The sequence below is a fragment of the Dipodomys merriami genome, unplaced genomic scaffold (genome assembly GCF_024711535.1).
Source record: "Dipodomys merriami isolate MVZ:Mamm:240054 unplaced genomic scaffold, mDipMer1.0.p SCAF_1, whole genome shotgun sequence".
Taxonomy (NCBI): domain Eukaryota; kingdom Metazoa; phylum Chordata; class Mammalia; order Rodentia; family Heteromyidae; genus Dipodomys; species Dipodomys merriami.
In genome coordinates, this window is record NW_027202270.1 from 30,813,142 (window position 1) to 30,834,097 (window position 20,956).

General features: G+C 40.6%; 1 protein-coding gene across 1 annotated transcript in view; it reads right to left on the minus strand.

Moving 5' to 3' along the window:
* Window positions 1-12,039: 12,039 nt before the first annotated feature.
* The window catches only part of LOC138832559 (cyclin-dependent kinase 15-like), an 86,407-nt gene continuing 77,490 nt past the window's right edge, over window positions 12,040-20,956 (minus strand). The window contains exons 13-14 of the mRNA XM_070030798.1: window positions 15,911-16,053; window positions 12,040-13,369 (exon numbers count right to left, since the gene is read on the minus strand). Coding sequence (XP_069886899.1) covers window positions 15,944-16,053 — 110 coding nt within the window. The 3' untranslated portion in view covers window positions 12,040-13,369; window positions 15,911-15,943. The remainder of the gene's footprint in view (window positions 13,370-15,910; window positions 16,054-20,956) is intronic.

Consider the following 20,956-nt stretch of genomic DNA (forward strand, 5'->3'; position numbering starts at 1 on the left):
AGACAAATGGGAACCAGACCAAAGCAAGGAAAGATGGACTTACTCAGACAATTACAACATGTGTATATTTTGTCATAAGGGACAGTTCAGGAATTTGAGCAGCTGGGAAGCCGTTATGATAAGGAGGTGTTTGGGAGGAAGTAAGCACCGGTGGACAAAACCAATCCTGCACAAAGTAGAAAGGCTGTGCTTTGAATAAATTATCAAGGGTCCTCCGTAGTAAGTAAGCCTCCCTGGCTGAATCATGGAGTGTTGGGGGTTTGAGAAAGTGTAGGAATGGTGGTCCGCTGTCTCTGACATTATTGATCATCAAATGTCAGGCCACATAAACTACCTGGACAACTTTTGTCAAAAGTTACCTGGGGCAGGGCAGGGGAGTGGAGGCTGGGAAGGTGGCTTAGTGGTAGAGTGCTTGCCTAGCATGCATGAAGCCCTGGGTTCGATTACTCAGTATCACATAAACAGAAAAAGCCGGAAGTGGTGCTGTGGCTCAAGTGGTAGAGTGCTAGCCTTGAGCAAAAGAAACTCAGGGACAGGGGCTGGGAAGTTGGCTCAGTGGTAGAGTGCTTGCCTTGCATAACTGAGACCCTGGGTTTGATTCCTCAGCACCACATAAGCAAAAAGAAAAAAGCTGCAAGTGGCGCTGTGGCTCAAGTGGTAGAGCGCTAGCCTTGAGCTGAAGAGCTGAGGGACAGCGCCCAGGCCCAGAGTTCAGGCCTCACGACTGGACCCAAAAAAACCCCCAAAAAACAAAAAAACAAACTCAGGGACAGTGCCCAGGCCCAGAGTTCAAGCCCCAGGACTGGCAAAAAAAGAAAAAAAAATGTTACCTGGCACTGTGTGGGCTCAGCTGACATGCGGGGTTTTCTGGGAAGCAGAAGGCATTTAATACAGCTCAGGGCAGTTATACACATGGGCAATAGCTGACTTCTTAAGAACGAGGCTGCACGCCATTCTCAAATTTGCCTTTTTAGAGTCCGGAAACTTTTTTGGGGGGTGGGGTGGGGTGGGTCATGGGGCTTGAACTTTGGGCCTAGGCGCTATTCCTGAGCTCTTCAGCTCAAGGCGAGGGCCCTAACACTTGAGTCACAGTGACACTTTCGGTTTTCTGGTGGTTTATTGGAGATAAGAGTGTCCGGAGTTAGTTTCCTGCCCAGGCAGGCCTTGAACTATGATCCTCAGATCTCAGCCTATTGAGTAGCTAGGATTACAGGTGTGAGCCACCCGTGCCCTGCTGAGTCCCCAAACTCTTGAACTAAGAAATACTACCTTTGGCTGAGGACCCAGCATTGCAAAAAAGAAATGGGCCAATGTGGAACCCTTCCCTCAGTGATGCAGGCCTTTTGTTCAGTGTATAACTCACTCAGTGGCAATTTAAAAGGTCAAAGACAGTTCCAAAGGACTTGGCGACCTTGTCCATTTCCCTTGGCTCAGTGGAATGGAGTCCCTTGTGAATCTGTGGAAGGACATTGAAGTTAAGTTTTAAATAAACATACCAGAGCATATGCATCCCACACGAGTTGCCCCTTCAAAGCAGTTTCCTTGGAAGACGAATCACTTAGCCCAAGATGCTGTTAAAACCCTCTAGGTGGTTTCTTTTTAGACACTGCAGTGAATTCTTGAGAGGATTTTGATGAGGGCATATATTTATCCTTTCAAGATGGGCTTTGTTTTTAATAATAGCCAAAATTCATTCAGATCAAAGTCTGGGGACTGAGGTGCATAATCGAGTGAATGCCAGTTTAGAGTAAAAGACGAGGATGATAATATGGAGTGAGACCAGTTTTCTTGGGAGGCTCTGTGTGCTCCTGAGGGTCAAAACATGAGGATGATGGCAGCATTGCTGGGGTAATTTGGCAGTTTATGAAGTGACTTCATTTGAAGGTAGCAAAATTTAGGTTTTCTTTTTGGCTGGACTGGGACTTGAACTTAGGGCCTCACACTTGCTAAGGCACAGCTCTACCACTTGAGCTAAGTCCCCAGTCCTATAACTTGCTCCTTTTTCTTTCTTTATTTCCTTTCTTTCTTTCCTTCTCTTCCCTTCCCTTCCCTTCCCTCCTTCTCTTCCTCCCTCCCTCCCTTCCTTCTTTCCTTCCTTCCTTCCATCCTTCCTTCCTTTTGTCTTTCCTTCCCTCCTTCCTCTGTCCTTCCCTCCCTTCTCCCTTCCCTCCTTTTTTGGTGCTGGCACTGAGGCTTGAAATCAGGAGTGGACATTGTCCCTTAGCTTTTCCACCAAGACTGGCACTCTACCAATTGAACCACAGCTTCACTTCTAGCTTTTTTTGCTGGTTAATTAGGGGTAAGAGTCTCACTCATGGCCTTTCCTTCAAACCTCAGTTGTCCAATCTCAGCTTCCAGAGTAGCTAGGACTACAGGCATGAGCCGCTGGTGTCTGGTAACTTATTTATTTTTTAAAGTCTATTACTTTACTTCAGGGAAGCCTGCATCATAGTATTTAGAAGTAAGGGCTCTGGTGTCAGTATTGGAAGTTCAGCTCCACCATTTGCTAGCTGTGTAACTACACAGAGTCACTTAACAAAGCTTGTTTTTTTATCTGAGAAGGGAGGTTATAATACTACCACACAGGCTAGCTTTGAGGAATACATTAGGTCACAGATGTAAAGCACATGGTAAAATATGGAGTCTACTACATGGCATGGTATAAATATTCAAAAAATAATGGTTATCATTTTTTTCATGGTCATAACATGTACACATACACATAACCATACATATTGGTTGCAATTGTGATCTACTTGATTATCCTAGTCACTATTATTTATTAAACACTACTGGTTGGTCAGACGCTTGAAGCCTCACTTACTATATAGTCTCTTAGAAGTAGGTCTTTATCATTGACCCATTTTTACAGATGAGGAAATTGAGGTCTAATGAGGCTGAGTAAGTTGCCCAAAGGCATTCAGCCAGGAAGCTGTAGGCTAGGATTTGAGCCCAGCATTCTGACACACAGGCTGGTGTCTTGATCCCTTCCACAGAGCCTGAAATCTTGTCAGTTCTCATCTGTAGGACTGGAGTCCAGTGTGGTCAGTAGACCACATAGGTGGGATTTGAGAGTAAATCCCTGCTTACCAAAGTGGTTGAGAACAAGGAGCCACAGGGGCATCATCTTGTACAGAGCTGGCCTAGAAGCAGAAGCTGCAACCTAAAAGGAATGAAAACTTCAAACAAAGAACATACACGTTGTGTGGCTTTGCTCACCTCCTCCTACCCCGGAGGTACATACAACCTGCAGCACAGTGACCAGAGCAATGTTCTGAAAGCCTTTGGTGATAACCTAAGTATAAAAACTGCCCTGCTGACACCAAGGATCTCCTGAAAGCAAGGGAAGTGCTTCCATCAGATAACCCAAATTCCAGTGGGGAGTGGAGGAGGTGACAGACACAACCACTTAGTGCTCCTCTTTGGCCCACAAGTTGACACTGTGATCATGCACTTTTCCTGACACACGTTCCTGAAGTGGGTCTTGGTATCTGGGGCTGGCGGGTGGGGCTGGGCATGCCTCTTGACCTCTACACTGGCCTGGGACTCCCCCATCCGATAGTGCTTTCTATGTTGTCACATTAAGTCACAATGGTCAGGGGACACATCTAATGGTGTTCATAGTTTTGTCTCTGGCTGGTCTGGGATATTCATTCATTCCCTTTTTAAAATTCTGCACTTCTGTTGTCTTCCTTCTGTACCTGAGCAATTCCACACTGGGCTGCCCTGCCTGTAGCGTTCAGACCTCCTGGGAGTGATTCAGTAGCTCATGCCTACTGGGGTAACAGATTTTTGTCAAAGGCACTTTTTTATATGGTTCCATCTGCTACATATTTTTATCTGTTCTTAGTTGTTGCTGGAGTAGCCCTGTTAAACAATCCACATTGTGTATGCGGCTTGGCTTGGGAAGGGACAGAGCCATGTAAATTTAAATAGATGCTGGGTAGAAAGTGTTTTGTTTTCCATGAGAGGAACTATGTATCTGAAATTGGCAAGGCTCAACTATGCCTCCAGTGATTTTGCCTAAAATGATTTTCAATCTCCCAGTTTTTCTCCACAATGAAAACCCTGGTGTTTTCTAGTTCAGTATCAACCCTACCCCCATCCCAGTAAGTCACTTTTAGGGCAAGAAATTCTATAATTCTCCATCCATCCATCCATCCATCCATCCATCCATCCATCCATCCTTCCTTCCATGCAGGCTAGGTCTCACTATAGAGTAAAGGCTAGCCCTGAACTCATTATTCTCCTGTTTCATCCTTCTTGTGCTAGGGACTTCTTTATTAAATTTATTATGTTGAAACTTAAATATTTGCTTGAAGCTGGGTTCCAGTGGCTCAAGCCTGTAATCCCAGGTACGTAGAAGCATGACATCACATGGCTCATGGTATGAGAACAATCCAGGCAACAAAGTCTGTGAGACTCCATCTCAACAGAAGAAGCTGGGCATGTTTTGGAGGAAAGCCTAAAACAGGTGGGTCTTTGTCCAGGTGCATGTGTGGGCAGGAATTGAGACCCTATCTCAAAAATACCTGGCAAAAGACTGGAGGCTGATTTGTGCCAGTATGAGTAGGAAAGCTGAGCAAGTTCATGAGGCCCTGAGTTACCAACCAAAATAAAATAAAACAAAATCAGCATTATTTTTTTTTAAAGCAAGAATTTAGACTGGTATGACCAGTCTAGCATGCTCCAAGACTCCTCCATAGCCAAGCATATGATTCTCTATTTTGAGTAGTGGACATATGTGTGAGTCTCTGTGGCCCAAACAGCCAGTCACCATTCTAACCCAAACATCCACTTCATTCAGTAACTTAATAAATGCTGGCTGCATGAACAACTGAATTAATTAATGAATGCATACTGTGTTCTCACTCCAGGGAACACACATAAATAGAACAGTTTCCCTGCTTTGAGGAGTTTATACTCTGAAAGGGGTGACAAATATATAAATGGAAGTGTTGTTAATTTTGCTTTCTTTTTAATTTTACTTATTATCATAATATAGAATATCATAATACAAATTTTAATTTACCTAATTCTTTGTGTGTGTCAGTCATGTTGTTGGTATGTAATACATTTTCATACAGTGACTCTTCTTTTGTTCTAAAAAATAATTATTTTGGGTCCTGTTTTAAAAGTTAGAAAGAGAAGGTGAGCAAGTGACAGAACCTAAATGTTGTTGGCTCCCAGGCATGTTTGATTCCTAAATCACCTTGTGCATGTAAGATGTGTGAGCCCTACTGATTCTGGAAAGAAAAGCAAGATGACTCCATGATTTGACCTCAGAGAAAGGAAGCTAGTGGTATTGATATATTTTCAGTTCTTTCACTTAAGTAATTAGGACCTCAAATTTACCTGAATTCAAAATAGGCAGGAGCCGATGACTATATATAGTTAAAGAGTACCCATTTTCTGAAAACATGTTTAATCACTAAAAGACTATGATGTCTTTAGCCACTGTAAAAACATACGTAATAACACATATATAGATTTATTTATATACATAAATACATGCATTTGTATATATATATATACACACACACACACACACACAGGCATACATATACTATTAAACATAGTTGAGTATGCTTAGATCAAAATATTTACACTGCATCCACCACATTTTTCCACTTACCTTTACATATAAATTTTAAAAGAAAGTAAAGCTTTATTCCCTCACTATAGTGACAGGTTTTTTTTCTTACCTGTAAGCAGAGCCTAAGGGCAACTCTCTGAGCCTCAGTTTCCCCATGGTAAAACAAGGGGTTGGGTTTAGTGACTGGCAAGGACCTGCCAACTCCAGCATTCCAAGCATTTGCCTTTGATTCTGTGTCGAGATCTCCAGGAGCTGCTAACACTGGGAAAGTTTTTGCCCATTTCAATTTAACGTTTTTTAGAGTACATTTCTATCACACCACAGTTAGGTCCCATTGTCAGAGCTGTGTCTTAACGCTATTTCCAAGCTTGTTTCTTATTCTCACTTGACAAATGCTGTCATAGGGCTCCATCACTCCTAGGCTAACAGCTACCAATAAACACAAAATTATTTCCAACCGGCTAACATGCTGTTTACTTTCCAGAAAAATTGCACTTTCCAATCTGACAGTTGATCAAGGGGTACCCCGCTGCTGTCAGCAGGGAGAAATGTTTAAACACAGAGATGGGAGTTTAAACATTTTCTCATTATCACAGAATAAGGGGGAAAAACACAAATAAATAAATAAGTAAAAATGGCATCCAGACTCTCTAACCCCCCACTGGGAGTGTAATGAAGCTGTGTCATGTGACCAGAAGGAGTGGGCTTTTATCTCTGGGCCACGGTATCTTATTCAAGTGACACCTGTCACATGACCCAACTTTGGTCTTTTATCTGCCTTCCCCAGCCACCTTTTTGGGGGAATTGTCTTTCTAGAAATGTGCAGCCCATTGCAGCCCTTGTCCTGGACTCAGGGAGTATCGGTACCTTAACCCCTTAGATCTTTCTCCATGTGTTGTTTGAAACAACATATTATAAAAGTAAAACCAGAAATGGGAAAGGTCTCAAGGAAGAAACAAAAATCTATGGCATTATTGTATTTCATGTAAAATTTCAGGAATTGGGCACTTGTCTGCAGAGAACACTTATCTATATTTTAACAAGTCCAATTCTCAATTTGGGATCTGTTCTCTAGAGCAGGAGGTGAATGCCACTCAAGTACACTTCACTATAGACCTGCTGCAATGGTAACTAGCCAGCCTCACCGAGTGACCTGCAGTCACCACTGAAGCTCAACCAGGTGCCTGCAGCAACCCCAAAGCCACCTCCAAGTCCAGTATTACTCTGGAACCTGACTTGGTTTCTTGATTTCCTTTCTTTTAACATTGCCATTGGCTTGAACTCAGGGCCTCAAGCTCTTGCTGGGTCTTCGTTGTTCATTGCTGATGCTCTACCATTGAAGCCACAGTTCTACTTCTAGCTTTTGCTGGGTAATGGAAGACAAAAATTTCTTGATTTTGTCTGCCTGGGCTGGCTTAAAACCTCACTTTTCAGACCTCAGACTCCTGAGTAGCTAGGATTATAAGTTTGAGCTTGATTTGGTTTCTTATCATTGTCCAGTCTCCCCTTGCCAGGAAGATCCTGTGGTCTTGGGCATATTGAATTCCCCTGTGTCTTCTTCCACTTTATTCCACTCCCTCACCACGTGTGCAGCTGCTGCAGTTGTTGCTACAACTAATAGTACTACTACAATTACTACTAATACTACTATTAGTAATTCTGGCTAATTTTTATAGTGCTTACTATAGCACTATTTAGAATACTTCCCCCCCCACCCCCAGTCCTGGGGATTGAATTCAGGGTCTGAGCACTGTTTCTGAGCTTCTTTTGTTAATGGATAGCACTCTACAACTTGAGCCACAGTGCCTCTGGCTTTTCCTGTTTATATGATACTAAGGAATCGAACCCAGAGCTTCATGCATGCTAGATAAGCACTCTACCACTAAACCACATTCCCAGCCCTATTTAGAATATTTTAAAAGTATTAACTCATTTAATACTCATTGACTGCTCTCTGAGATAGATAATATTATATCTGTGTCTTATAGCAGAGAGAAATAAGGCATTTATACAGAGAAATAAAGCACTGTGCCCAAGGCGATGGTTAGTAAGTGGCAGAGTCAGATCTGCACAAAAGCAGTCTGGCTCCTGACTCTGTATACCTTCTTGGCAGCTTTTAAGGAGTTTTTCTCTTTTCTCATCTCAGAAGACACATCTCTTACCCTCTCCCAGGCCAACTGGCTCTTCAACTTGCTTCCATCTACCTCTGAATCTTCACCCACTCCCTCATTCATTTATTTTGTAAGCATGCCTATACATCATACACTGGCATTACTAGTGATTAAAATATACCAAAATCCTTATTCTTGTGGAGCTTACTCTCTACTAGGGTGTAAAAAAAAATCCACTAAACATAAAATATTGGTAAATCATATACAAAAATAGATCAAGAACCAGCAACATAAGGGGCGTGAAAAAGAGTGCTGGGTTGCAGTCAAAAAAAATGTGATAGGGTGTTCATTCAAAACACGTTCTGAAGCCAGCCTGGGCAGAAAAGAGAGTCATGTTCTTCTTTTTTTTCTTTTTCTTTTTTGGTCCATCTTGGTGCTTGAACTCTGGGCCTGGGTGCTGTCCCTCATCTCTTCAGCTCAAGGTGAGTGGTCTACCACTTGAGCCACAGAGCTATTTCTGGTTTGTTTTGGTGGTTTATTGGAGATAAGAGTCTTTCTTGCCTGGGTTGGCTTTGAACTGTGATTCTCAGGTCTCAGACTCCTGAGTAGCTAGGATTATAGGTGTGAGCCACTTGTGCCCGGCATTTTTTTTTTTTTTTTTTTTTTGCCATTCCTAGGGTACAGTGACACTCTTATTTCCAATTAACTACTAAAAAACTGGAAATGGCACTATGGCTCAAAGTGGTAGAATACTATCCTTGAAAACAAAAGCTCAGAGACAACATCCAAGCCTTGAGTTCAATCCCTAGGACAAAACAAATCTTCTGTATACTGGGTAAGGCCTGAACCTGCCATCCCAGCTATGGTAAATAATGCAAATAGGAGGCTCATGCTCTAGGCAAAAAATGAGACTCTATCTCAAAATAACCAGAGCAAAGGGCTGGAGGCATGGCTTAAATGGTAGAACATCTATGAAGCCCTGAGTTCAAATTTCCACACCTTAAAAATTAAAAAAAGCAGTAAAGTAATAAACAGAAAAGGATATCATCTTCTTACTTTGGACAGTGATGTATCTTATCTGCTTTCTGGAAATATGGCAGCATCTCATGACAATGAGAGAAACTGGACTGAGGACTAAGGCAAAGGACATCGACGCTGCAGTGAAGAAAGATGGAAAGGCCTTGTATGGTCAACCCAGTCGCTTAATGATAGAGATGTGTGAAATTATGTCCTATGGATCAAGCCATTGGATGTGGGTTTTCAGTTCCTGACAGCACAAAGCATCAACTCTATTCTGATTTCCCTTGTATGGAATTCTCTTCTTTCTTCTTCAATTACCTGCCAGGCAAATTCCCCCTTGAAGGAAAAGCTTGCCATCACCTCCTCTGAGATGGGCAGATGGGTATGTTGTCACTGGTTGGCTTTACTTCCATCTAACATTCCAACACACTATAAGGTCCCTGAGGGAAACGTTAATCCAGTGCCTAGAAATATGTCAAGTGAACTAACAAATGTATTAGAAAGATGATTTTATATTTTGGTTTATTTTGATTTATTTTACGCAATTGCCATGTCCCATAATAGTGCTCAGAATGGGGCTAATAAACTTTGATGAATTCATTACTAAGCGCGCATCAGGTCTTCTCTTAGTGCACATTTATCTGCTTAGGGATATAGGAAAGTTAGAAATACAAAATGTGAAGCTCAGTGGCTTCACCTGGACTAAGTAACACAATCCTGGAAATTCCTTTATGGAAAGTGTCAAGAACAATAAAAAGAGATCAAATCTTCTTTGTTGATGTAGTCATCAGGAAAAGACCTCTGAGCTTTTCCGTTCTAAGAACTGTAATTTCCCAAGATAATATTCCAGAAGTTAACCTCTATTGGATTCTTTCAAAAACTTCATTTTAAAAGATGAAATTCTTCAGGATTAACTTTAAGGTGGTATTAGAAGTACTCACTTAAAATATCAAGACATGTTAGGTGTCATAACAAACTTCCATAAAAATCCTAAATCTATCCTTCCTTCCTTCCTTCCTTCCTTCCTTCCTTCCTTCCTTCCTTCCTTCCTTCCTTCCTTCCTTCCTTCCTTTTTCTTGCCCCTCTCCTCCCTTCTTCTTTATTTTTTTCTATCTTGTGATATTGAGAATGGAGCCTAAGCACATGTTCCAACACTGTCCTACAGGACTTTTTTGTAACAATGGAAAAGTTCTTTGTATTATACAACGTGATCATCACATGAACATTTGAAAACTGGTCAATGTGATGACTGAGGAATTGATTGTTTAAAAGTTAACTTAAAGCCGGGTGCTGGTGGCTCACACCTGTAATCCTAGCTACTCAGGAGGCTGAGATCTGAGGATTGCAGTTCAAAGCCAGCCCGGGCTGGAAAGTCTGTGAGACTCTAATCTCCAATAAACCATCAGAAAAACCAGCAGTGGCTCCATGGCTTAAGTTGTAGAGAGCTAGCCTTGAGCTGAAGAGCTCAGGGACAGTACCCAGGCCCATAATTCAAGCCCCACGACTAACAACAACAACAAAAGTTAATTTAATAGATAATCAAACAGAATATAAATAGTTTCTCATGTGGCATTGCATGGTAGACAGTGTATGTCTGTGTTTTATGTGACCTAATATTGGGCAGACCACTGTTACACTGTAGTAACAAATAACTGCCCCCAAATATTAGTGGGTTAAAATATAACAGTTTTATTTCTCTTTCCCACTAATATTCATCACATATCATCTGAGAACTCTTCCATATCATCTTGTCCTAGGATCATCTAAAATGCTGCTGGTTACAGTAACAGGCCTGAAGGGCCTTTGACTAGCAATCCAAAGACACAGAGTCATTGAGTAGACTAGATCATGTTGCTCTGTCCACCTACTAAAAACCCAGGAAGGGCCAACCAGATGCCTGGGAGACAGAAGTATTAGCTGAGTAGCACTGAGGAGTAAGTAAGCACCACTAATCAAATCGGACCCCTCTAAATCAGTTTTTAAAATTTTAACTGTCTTTCTATCAGTCAACAAAATCATGGGAGGAATAAAACCATACACAAATACCAGGAATACTTACATAATTTTATTAAGCTTTTGAACAGGTAACTCCATTAATTAAAGGAGAAAGAAAATGAAGCACAAGCACAATTTATCTTTCATTGTAATTAGAGAGAGTAATTGTATCGATGTAGATTTTAAAATAGCCTTTCTTAGAAAATAAAACAAGTCTACTTATTCTTGCTATGACACAGTCTTACCAAAATTCCAAACATGGTCTATTCACAGTTGGTGAAGAGTTATTTTCAGAGAATGTTGGTGGTCAGCAGTTCTAACCTCTGCTATGGAAATCCCTTCTACTGGTCTTCATGTCTTGGGGGTGAGTGCAGCGGAAGTTCACCCCTTTTTTATTTGTGGGAACATGTGAACAGGCACAACTCTACAGACTCTTCCTGCTACATCACTTAAGTAGCATGCTTGAGCTTTTCATCTGTCCTAATTCTGTGGCCACCCTTTTGAGCACACCAGACACTTGCTTTGAATCCCCTAGATGGAATTTCTCTAACCCTGAGTTTTCTTTTTTGTAGTTAACCTTCCCTATAGCTTGGCCCCATGCTTCTCTTTTCCCCTATAACCTTCCCTGGAGCATGCCCAGAGTTGGAGGTGGGCTAGGGAAAGCACAGGCTTTGGGAATAGAGTTTGTACATCAAATCCTAGCTACTTATATTTGATTCTTAATCTTCTTTGTAAAATGGCAACCAACTGCACTGAAATCTTAGCATTATAAAGAGGATTACTCAGGATTAGGTCTGCAAACTAATAGGTGCACAATAAATATTTCAATATGACATTTAAAATGGGATGCATGGAGTTGAACATAATAACTTAAATATGGTCCGATCCATAGAGAGGAGCCTATTTCCTTTTCTTCGGACAACATCTTAGCCCTTCATTTATGTGGCCTAAAAGCATTAGCACTATCTGTTGGAGGCAGCCAGATTATACCATTAATTCACATTGTACTTCAAAGTGCCATTTTCCACTAAGTCATAGCCTTACTTAAGTTGTAGGCATTTAAAAACCAACATAGAATAGAAATTAAAATCAGATAAAATTTGATAGGAATAAATATTGCTTTGGATTGTTACTCATTAGCTCTTAGTCCTCTGAATCATGTGCTACAGAGAAGCTAAAAGTGTTGCATATTCTACAGATCTGATAAGCCTGTGGATAACAGAAAAATCAGAGATACTGAGACAACCGGGCCTGAGGTCTGCATCTGAACTCTGGCATCCTATGGACTATGGAGGAGTTAACGTCACTGAGCCTCAGTTTCATCTTTCATAAAATGAAAATAATAAACCATGATAATAGTATTATTTCAATGAGTTGTATTCTAAGTTGTAAGTGCATTCTCTGATTTTATTCAAGTAATTCATAAATATTTGACTAGGGCAAGACTCAAGTATGAGCCCTTTACCACATCACTACTGGCCTTCCACTAGGTTGAATGAATAACCATTGTTCTCTGAGTCCAGGACCTGTCTGTCCCATCATCCAGCCCATACCACTTCACATTTCAGGTACATCTGGGCAAGCTTTGTCCAATGTCTTACTTAATGCTCATGAAGGCAGATTTCTTTGGTCTACCTATGCATGTTTCCTCTCCCACCTCAGATACTGGGAGACAGTTACCATTTTTTAATTCTCTCTTAATTGGTTTTCCCTTGCTCTTCAAAAGGAGACATAGAGGTCTCTGGTTTCAAGGCTCTGATATTTCCTGAGATGATACCCCGGTGAAGTAATTTGAGTTTCCCTGGCTTGTTTTAGAAGGAGTCATTGTAGGAAACGGTGTATTGGCACAGGCAGATCTCCTCTTACTTGAGGGGTATATGTGTGTGTGCATGCATGTCTGATGGCTCTACAAGGCCTGAATCGCATCTTTGTAGATACTCTTTTATCACACCATCAGCTGGCTTATTACTTTTGCCATCACCCTGAACCACAAGGGTGAAATAGAAGGAGATAACCTGAAATTCAGTTCTAACCAGCAGCTCAATTCAAACTCCTAAAATCTGAGTGGGGTGGGGGTGGTAACATTCCCATAGTCCAGTGAGTGACTGAAGAAGCAGTGCACTCTCCCAGGAAATGATAACAAGTAGTCTTTAACAAGTCCTTGTGTTGACAACGTTATCTAAGAGATCATCTTCCCTGGAGACGTCTAAACTTTAATCCTCTCCTCGCCACACTGTTTTGTTGTTGTTGTTGTTGTTGTTGTTGTTGAGGGTAAATTGTAAATAAATACAAAAGTGGCAGGCTTCTGTAAGCACCTGCTCATTTTCCAAGTTCTCTCAATTGTTTGTCTCCTGCCTCTTATCTTGGAAAATCAACCTTGTGACCTAAGGATGGATCAAAATGATTGGAGCTGTTTCGAAGTCTTCTTAGACTCTTAGTCTATGTTCACTTTTGAATCCAATCAGCATCAAATTCTAGACAATGAGAATAGCAATTCCACTGCTTTATTTTTAGGTATTATGTGTTTGAGCATCGTATCTAAAACATTCCAGGACATAGGTGATGATGTTAAAACCCTGGTCCAGTATAGAATTATATTTGAGGCTTCTTAGTAAGCAAATAAAACAGAAATAGTCTGAATGTAGCCCTGAAAGAAAATGAGGAATAAACAAAATAAAAATAATGAACAGCAGAGTATAGAGTTGTAAGAAAAACCTAATGGATTGAGGGTTAAATAAAGGAAAAAGTGACAATAAATTATAGAAGATATAATATCGTAGACCTGTTAATAAGAACAAAGAAGTTTTAAAAATGACCATGCCTGTAATCCTAGCTACTCAGGAGGCTGAAATCTGAGGATCATGGTTCAAAGCCAGCCCAGGCAGGAAAGTGAGACCCTTATCTCCAATAAACCACTTGAAAACTGGAAGTGGTGCTGTGGTTCAAGTGGTAAAGGCTTGCCTTGAGCTGAAGAGCACAGGGACAGTACCCAGGTCCAGAGTTCAAGCCCCACGACCGACCAAAAAAAAAAAAAAAAAGACCCAAACCAGCCGGGCACTGGGGACTCACGCCTGTATTCCTAGCTACTCAGGAGGCTGAGATCCGAAGACCAAGGCTCAAAGCCAGCTTGGGCAGGAAAATCCATGAGATTTTTCGCTCTAGAAAACTGAAAAACCAGAAGTAGAACTGTGGCTCAAAGTGGTAGAGCACTAGCCTTGAGCAAAAAAAGAGCTCAGGGACCATTCCCAGACCCTGAGTTCAAGCTCTACAATTGACAAAAAAAAAAAAAAGAAAAGAAAAGAAAAGAAAAAAAAAAAGATCAAAACCTATCTCAGGGGTCACAACTGAAATTCTAACGCACCACAACCCACTGTTTGAAATACACCAAGCTTTGAAATAACCTGAGAAAAACACCAAGTATAGTACCCAACATGTGGCAGCACCCAGTAAACTTTAGTTCCTCTTCATTCTCTGTTGTAGACATCAGCATACATTTTTTTTCTTCGTGCCTAACACTGACATTTTGAAGATGTATCAAGAGTCTTAATTTTGAGGAATTGCTGCCAGTTACCAAGTCCTAATGCCCCAATTTACATTCTGACTCTCCTAAAAAGTGAATATTTTAACATAAATTCAATTCAGTGCAAAAGATTTACAGGCCCCCAGTGTCCATGTGATTACAGCTTTTAGTCTCTTCAACTTCAGCACTGTCAGAGTTTGTGGATCCTAAGCCATTTATTAAACAGTTTAATTGCTCTAACTTCTCCCTCTGTGGTTCATCTCCTACAGGTTTTATCTCCTTACGTTAGTTCTGAGGCCTTAGGGACATCACAAGATTACTCCAATAGAGGCTAAATCTGCCTCCTCCCTTCTTCAATTGCTGGCACAGGCACCAGGCTTGACTAGCTGCATTTAATTGATTTTCTACTGTGACCAATTTATGTCTACAAGTAATAGTTCTTTGTGAAAGAAACTGTATGTACATCAGAAAAGTAGCATTATCTCTTTCTCTCCCTTCTGGCTGTGTATATAGGACAAAATCCATAATAACAACAATAGAAATAACGATAATGCTTAAAAGGCGCCCATATCCGAGACCATTTTCATTAGTGTCTTTGATAATTTTATGAAGGATAAACCTTTCACATTTGGAGACTGCAGGTAAAATTCATCCTGTAAGGAAACAGCAAAAACTACTCTAGAATATATTTGACCTGAAGACTATCATGTAATTGTACTGCCAGTTAGTAATTCCAATTATTTATTGTCAAAATACAAACATGTATTTCATAAAAATGCTCTAGGGAACAGCGATGTCTCAACTTCCCTGTTCTTTGAAGACAAGATCGTTGTTGAAGAGCCAGAAGGCAGACATCCTTGATATGTATTTGCTTTTAAACGGTGACAGAGATCCAAGAGAAAATGGCAAAGAGCTGAGTCTTGCCCTGTGAGTGACATGGGACTGCACACATAGCATGTGCCAATGGTTACCATTTAGGCCTCAGAATTCTGTTAGGGAGCATGGACAATGTGTGTTTGTTAAAACCGTAGTAAATATCATGCTTGTGGTTTGAGATATGGCAAGTGTCACCAGAAAAGCTGGTTGACCCTGAACAGGAGCACCACTGTGATTCCTCTATACAGAGTATTGTCCTTCCTATTCTTCTAGAGGCTTCTGTACTGTGGTGTTTTTTGGCATTGTCCTACCTGGCTTTCTGTGCCTGTTAGCAAAACTTCTTTTAGTGTGTGGTAGCTTTGGGGAGACCCTCCACAGCACCCCTTCCTCTCAAGATTACCTTAGAGGATAATTTATACCACTAAGGTGACTAAATATCTCAGTTTACTGGGGACTGTGGCAATTTTTGAATGGAAGGACTGACATCAGTCTTAGGCAACTGGGATGTGGGTCACCTCTGATTTACTCTTGTCAGCTGACACAGAGATCTATCTGGCTAAGAGAAAGCAGCATCCATTCATCAATGGAAGGTCTCATCGTGTAGAGGGGTAAATAGCAATACACAGCTTAGGAATGAAGGTCTAAGTAGTCAGGCTAGGCTTCCTACAGTTGGGGATAAAGAGCTAGATTCAGAGCAGAGGTGCTCTGAATTGGTAAACAATGACCTGTCCACCTGGTAGTGATAGACTTTCAGTTCTGTCCATCAAGAGCTGGACTGGTGGGATCGCTTACCTGGAAAGACCTTGGTGGCCTCACGCTTTCTTCTTACCAGCATTTGCTAAGTCGGGTTGGGAGGTGACCCTTCCGGTAGGAGGCCAAAAGGTCACACATTTCTGGCTTTAGCCTCACTCCTGAAACTGTGAACAAAGACTCTTCTGTAGGAAGGGAAAGAGAAAAGCACCAACATATTATTCCCTGGGTTCTTTCCCAACAAATGTTACCCGAAGAGACATCAACAGGGCAGACTTATTTACTGTTTATACTGACTCATCTTGCTGACTCTGCTAATAGTTGTCAAGTGTTTCCTATTTAATTCAGTTCAATCCATATTTACCAAGTGGAGACTGGAGGCTAATGTTGGAAAGGTTTGGGAGGCACATTGAAGGAAGTGAATATCATACCAACGAGACTGGACTCTAGTCCCAACAAGGAGACACATCAAGCATCAGGCTGGCTATGTATTTTAGAAAGTTTTAAGTTCTGTTTCATGTATTAGGCAATCTATTTAACTACATACACTCTAGGTAAATTTTATAAATTAAGAAATACACACTGTAGGTGAATTTTATAAATTAAATTATAAATTAAATTAAATTATTTAGAACATACACTTCTGTGCACACACACACACAACTTTCACCCTTACACATGTACAGATAGTCCTCAACTTACTGATATATCTATTATAGCAAATCCCTGAATTCAATTTCAGCATTAAAAAATGCACTTAACACACTTAACCTAACTTATTGAACATAATAACTTGGCAACATAGTACATGGTAGAGTGTTGGATGTTTCCTAGTGATTGAGTAATTGGGAGGTGTGGCTCTCTGCCCTTGCCCAGAATGGAGTAAGAATGCCACCATCCCCTAAAAAGATAAAATTTCAAAATTTGAAGTCCAGTTGTCCTCTGATCCCTGCTTCCAGGACACTGCAGATACTCACACCTAAGGATGCTCTTGTCCCTCATTTAAAATGGCACAGTATTTGCCTCTAACCTACACATATCCCCCTCTAGACTTTAAATCAGTTCTAGATGATTATACCTGACACAATATACATGCTAGGTAAGTAGTTGTTACAGTGCATTGCTTCAGAAATATTGTTGAGATAAAAGTCTGTTCATGTTCAGTACAGATACAATTTTTTTCTGACTGGTTGGTAAATATGACGTTGATAGAAATCAGGGGCACAGAACCCTCAGGAATAAAGGGTCCACAATAGGATTTCTGTTGAATGTATATGGCTTTCTCACTCTCATAATGTAAAGAAAAAAATCTTAAATTCAGGAAGTCTGTATTTAGTTAATTGAGCACCCCTGCAGTTTGCATTTCCATAAATGACTAGGGGAATCATTAGGGATCTGCTGTTTCTAAGTGCTCACTAAGCTACAGCTATGAGTCAGGTTCTTTAGAGGTTAAAATGGAGTTCCATGGTGCAGCGGGGAGAACGTGAGGTGGAGGGATAAATTTCCTGGCAGACCGCTGTAAGTTTAAAGAGCTAAATGTATGTGTATTTTCCTTAAATGCAGTATGTTTTCAACAAAGAGTAGCCACTGTCATAAGATATCATCTGGAAAAAACCAGCAAAGGATAGGAACCATGTGGGTCACCAAAGTACACACATGTGCACGCATGCACACATACACTTACATGTACACACATACCCACACCCCCCCCCACACACACACATTTTCCTGAGGATATCTTTTCACTTGGGCACTTCTTTTGCAAGATTTACAGGCCACATGAATTTGAGTTGCTCAAAAATATCCCCTGTTTTACAAAGAGAGAAATTTCCATGTTTAGCACACCAAAATCATAAAACTCCTTAATGTTATTGTTTGCTGGAAGCTGCTCACACCCAAAGAAAGAAATAAACCTGCAATGCTGGGCCTCCCTCACGTGGACTGCACTCTGCTTTGATACTGTAAATAATCTGTGGCTTTCACGTCTTTGGCTTGGAATTATAAAAGCTAGAAAGGGGAGACCTCAAATCTTGTTGATATGCATACGACATTTTCACAGGGACATTATAATATGCACTTTTGCATTCTACTTTCTTTTAGCTCACATCATAGCATAAACAGTTCAACAGTTAAAATAAACAGTGTATATACTTTACAGATGACTAAAACCAAACTGTCTTAGGAGCTCCTCTCAGGGAGAAACCTCCTCTGACCCTGGGGACAGTGACAGGAAAAGCCAGAATTTCCCTCAGGCCTTCTTGCCCCTCAAAAGCAGGGGAAGGAAGGAAGGGAAAGGAGGTGAAAGAAGGAAGAAGGAAAGGAGGAGAGAGAGAGAGAGAAAGGGTGAGAGAGAGAGAGAGAGAGAGAGAGAGGAGAGAGAGAGAGAGAGAGAGAGAGAGAGAGAGAGAGAGAGAGGAGAGAGAGAGAGAGAGAGAGAGAGAGAGAGAGAGAAGCCAGTTAGTCAAAAGAATTTAAGTTTAGCTGTGGACTGTAAAATTCTCTTTCCCAGCTCACAGAAAAACAAGAAGAAAAAGAGGGAGGGGGAGAAAGAAAGAAAAAGAGAGAAAGAGAGAGAGGAAGGAAGGAAAGAAGGAAAGAAGGAAGGAAGGAAGGAAAAAGGAAGGGAAAGAAGGAAAGAAAGAGGAAGGAAGGAAGAAGGAAAGAAAGAAAAAAAGAAAGAGAAAAAAGAAGGGAGGGAGAGAGAGAAGGCAGGCAGGCAGCAGGCAAAAGCTATAGAACTGCTTTCCAGCAATCTCACAAATGCAAGCCTTTCCACTCTGGTGACTCCTCATTAGTTTACTGAATCTGACAGCATAATTATCACAGCTGCTTTGCGCTTAGAATAAATAAATACGAAAGTGGGTGTTTAAAAATTTTTTGAGATGGAAAATTCAGTCATCTAGACAGTCAGTAGGACAAATTTATTTAAAACTTTTAGATTCTTATGTATTTAGATCATTTCTGAACAAGATAATGAGATAGTTGTCTTTCAGTTTAATTGAGTCCCTAAGTTCCTGGCTGCTGGCTGTCACCCCTTTCAAACTTTGCTTTAACTTTCCTCTCTTTAGAAATCTGATCCTGGTGTCTCCATTTACTCTTCCTGGGCTGATAACCTGGGGAAGGTTGGTGCACTGGGGTGCAGAAAGTGACTTAATGGGATTGAAGGGCTAAATAACCTTTCACAGGAAACAAGATAATCAAATCTCCTTTGCTTGTCTGCCACAGCTAAAAGAGAAAGCATTCTTACAAAGAGCTTGGAAATCAAACTGTCCTTTCAAAATGTCCTGTCAGGTGGTGTTTGCACTATTCTTCCACATCATCAACCCATCAGCTAGAGTCACTGAGTATGTATAATTATTCAAAGTGTACACGTCTTCATGCTGAGGTAGCAATTTTAGCTCATGTGTATGTATGGAAGCCTCCTATCTTCAAAGCCCAAAGGATCACATAGTACCTTAAATTGAAGTTGCTAACTAACACAGAGTGCACTTACGACTCTGACTAGGGGCACAGAACATATGAATTTCCCATTAGAGCAGATGACTTTCCTTTCAAATTAATTAGTACCTATTTATCTTTTCCTCTCTCTCCCTCCTGCCTTTCATTCTCCAGGGCCAAACTTCTATGAACCCTTGTAGTCAATGAGTTAAAAGCTTTATAAAGACAAACATACTGTTCACTCTGGGGTAAGGGATACTAGTTAAGCTCACTCTGTAGATAAAGAAACTGAAGCTTGGAGGGGAAAATAAACACTAAAGAAGAAAACACAGTTTTAAAATTTTAAGTGTAGAGCTCAAATTGCCTGCACCATTTTGAGTGTGTGTGTGTGCACGTGCACAGGCGTGTGCATGTGCACGCCAGTCCTGGGCTTGAACTCAGGGCCTGGATACTGTCCTAGAGCTTTTTTGCTCAAGGCTAGTACTTTATTACTTGAGCCAGAGCTCCACTTTCTGCTGGTTAATTGGAGGTAAGGGTCTTATAGACATCCTGCCTGGGCTGGCTTTGAACCTTGATCTTCAAAACTCAGCTTCCTTGAGTAGCTAGCAGTACAAGTGTGAACCACTGGCTACCTTTTGATTTTAACTCATTCTTTCAAATAATAAAAATAATATAGTACCAATATTAAACAAAACATTGAAGAAGAGAAAAATAATCTACAATTCCTCTAACTAGAACATTTTTTGCATGCTATCAGCTTTGCTCATATGCAGTGTAGTTTTTACAAGTACATTCCACCATGCGATTTTGCATTCTAGTTTCTTGTAGCAAATGTCCCAGCAAACACTTCCATAATACCATGCACTCCTGTTGATGACTTTAAATGGTTTTATATGCTCAGCTAGTGGGCCAACATAAGTTCAATCAGTTCTCTAGAGTTTAATATTTAAATTGTTTTAATTTTTATTGAATAATTTTAAAGCATAATAGACACCATGGTAATGAATATTCTCATTAATCTAGGTTTTATTTTTTTCTGTTCTTTGGATAATTTTCAGGAGAATAAGACAAAGTACAGTGATGAAGGGAGTGAGCTTTCATTTGCATGTTTCCTGATGCGTGTGTCATCATGCTCTGCAGAGATCACCCCAATTTACACTCCCATCAGTGGAGAATCACTGTACCCCAACCTTCATAGCACTGAAAGTCATTTGGTCAAAGGAAAAAATAACCAATTTAACAGTTATTTGTATTTGTTTAACCTCTTGCAAAGCTGTCTATTCCATGTGCTGGTATGCTATTGTCTCTTATGTAAACTGCTACTTCAAGTATTTGTTCCATTTTCCACTTGATTCTTAATGCTTTTCTTATAAAACTCTATGATTAATATAGCAAACAAAAACAATAATCACCATTAAGTAAGGAATCTTACAACTCAAGGGTGATGAAATGTGGCACAAAGAACAGAATATAAGATCCACGAAAGATGTGAATCGCTAGTAATTGTAAAATTGAGCCCTCCAAGGTGAGATAATTAAACACATTACTTAAAGACATGTGGAATCTTTCCCTGGAAGGATGTAAAATAAATGGAACAGTAGAAAGTGCACAGATTGAGAATCAAACTCTTGGTTGTAATTCTGAGTTTGC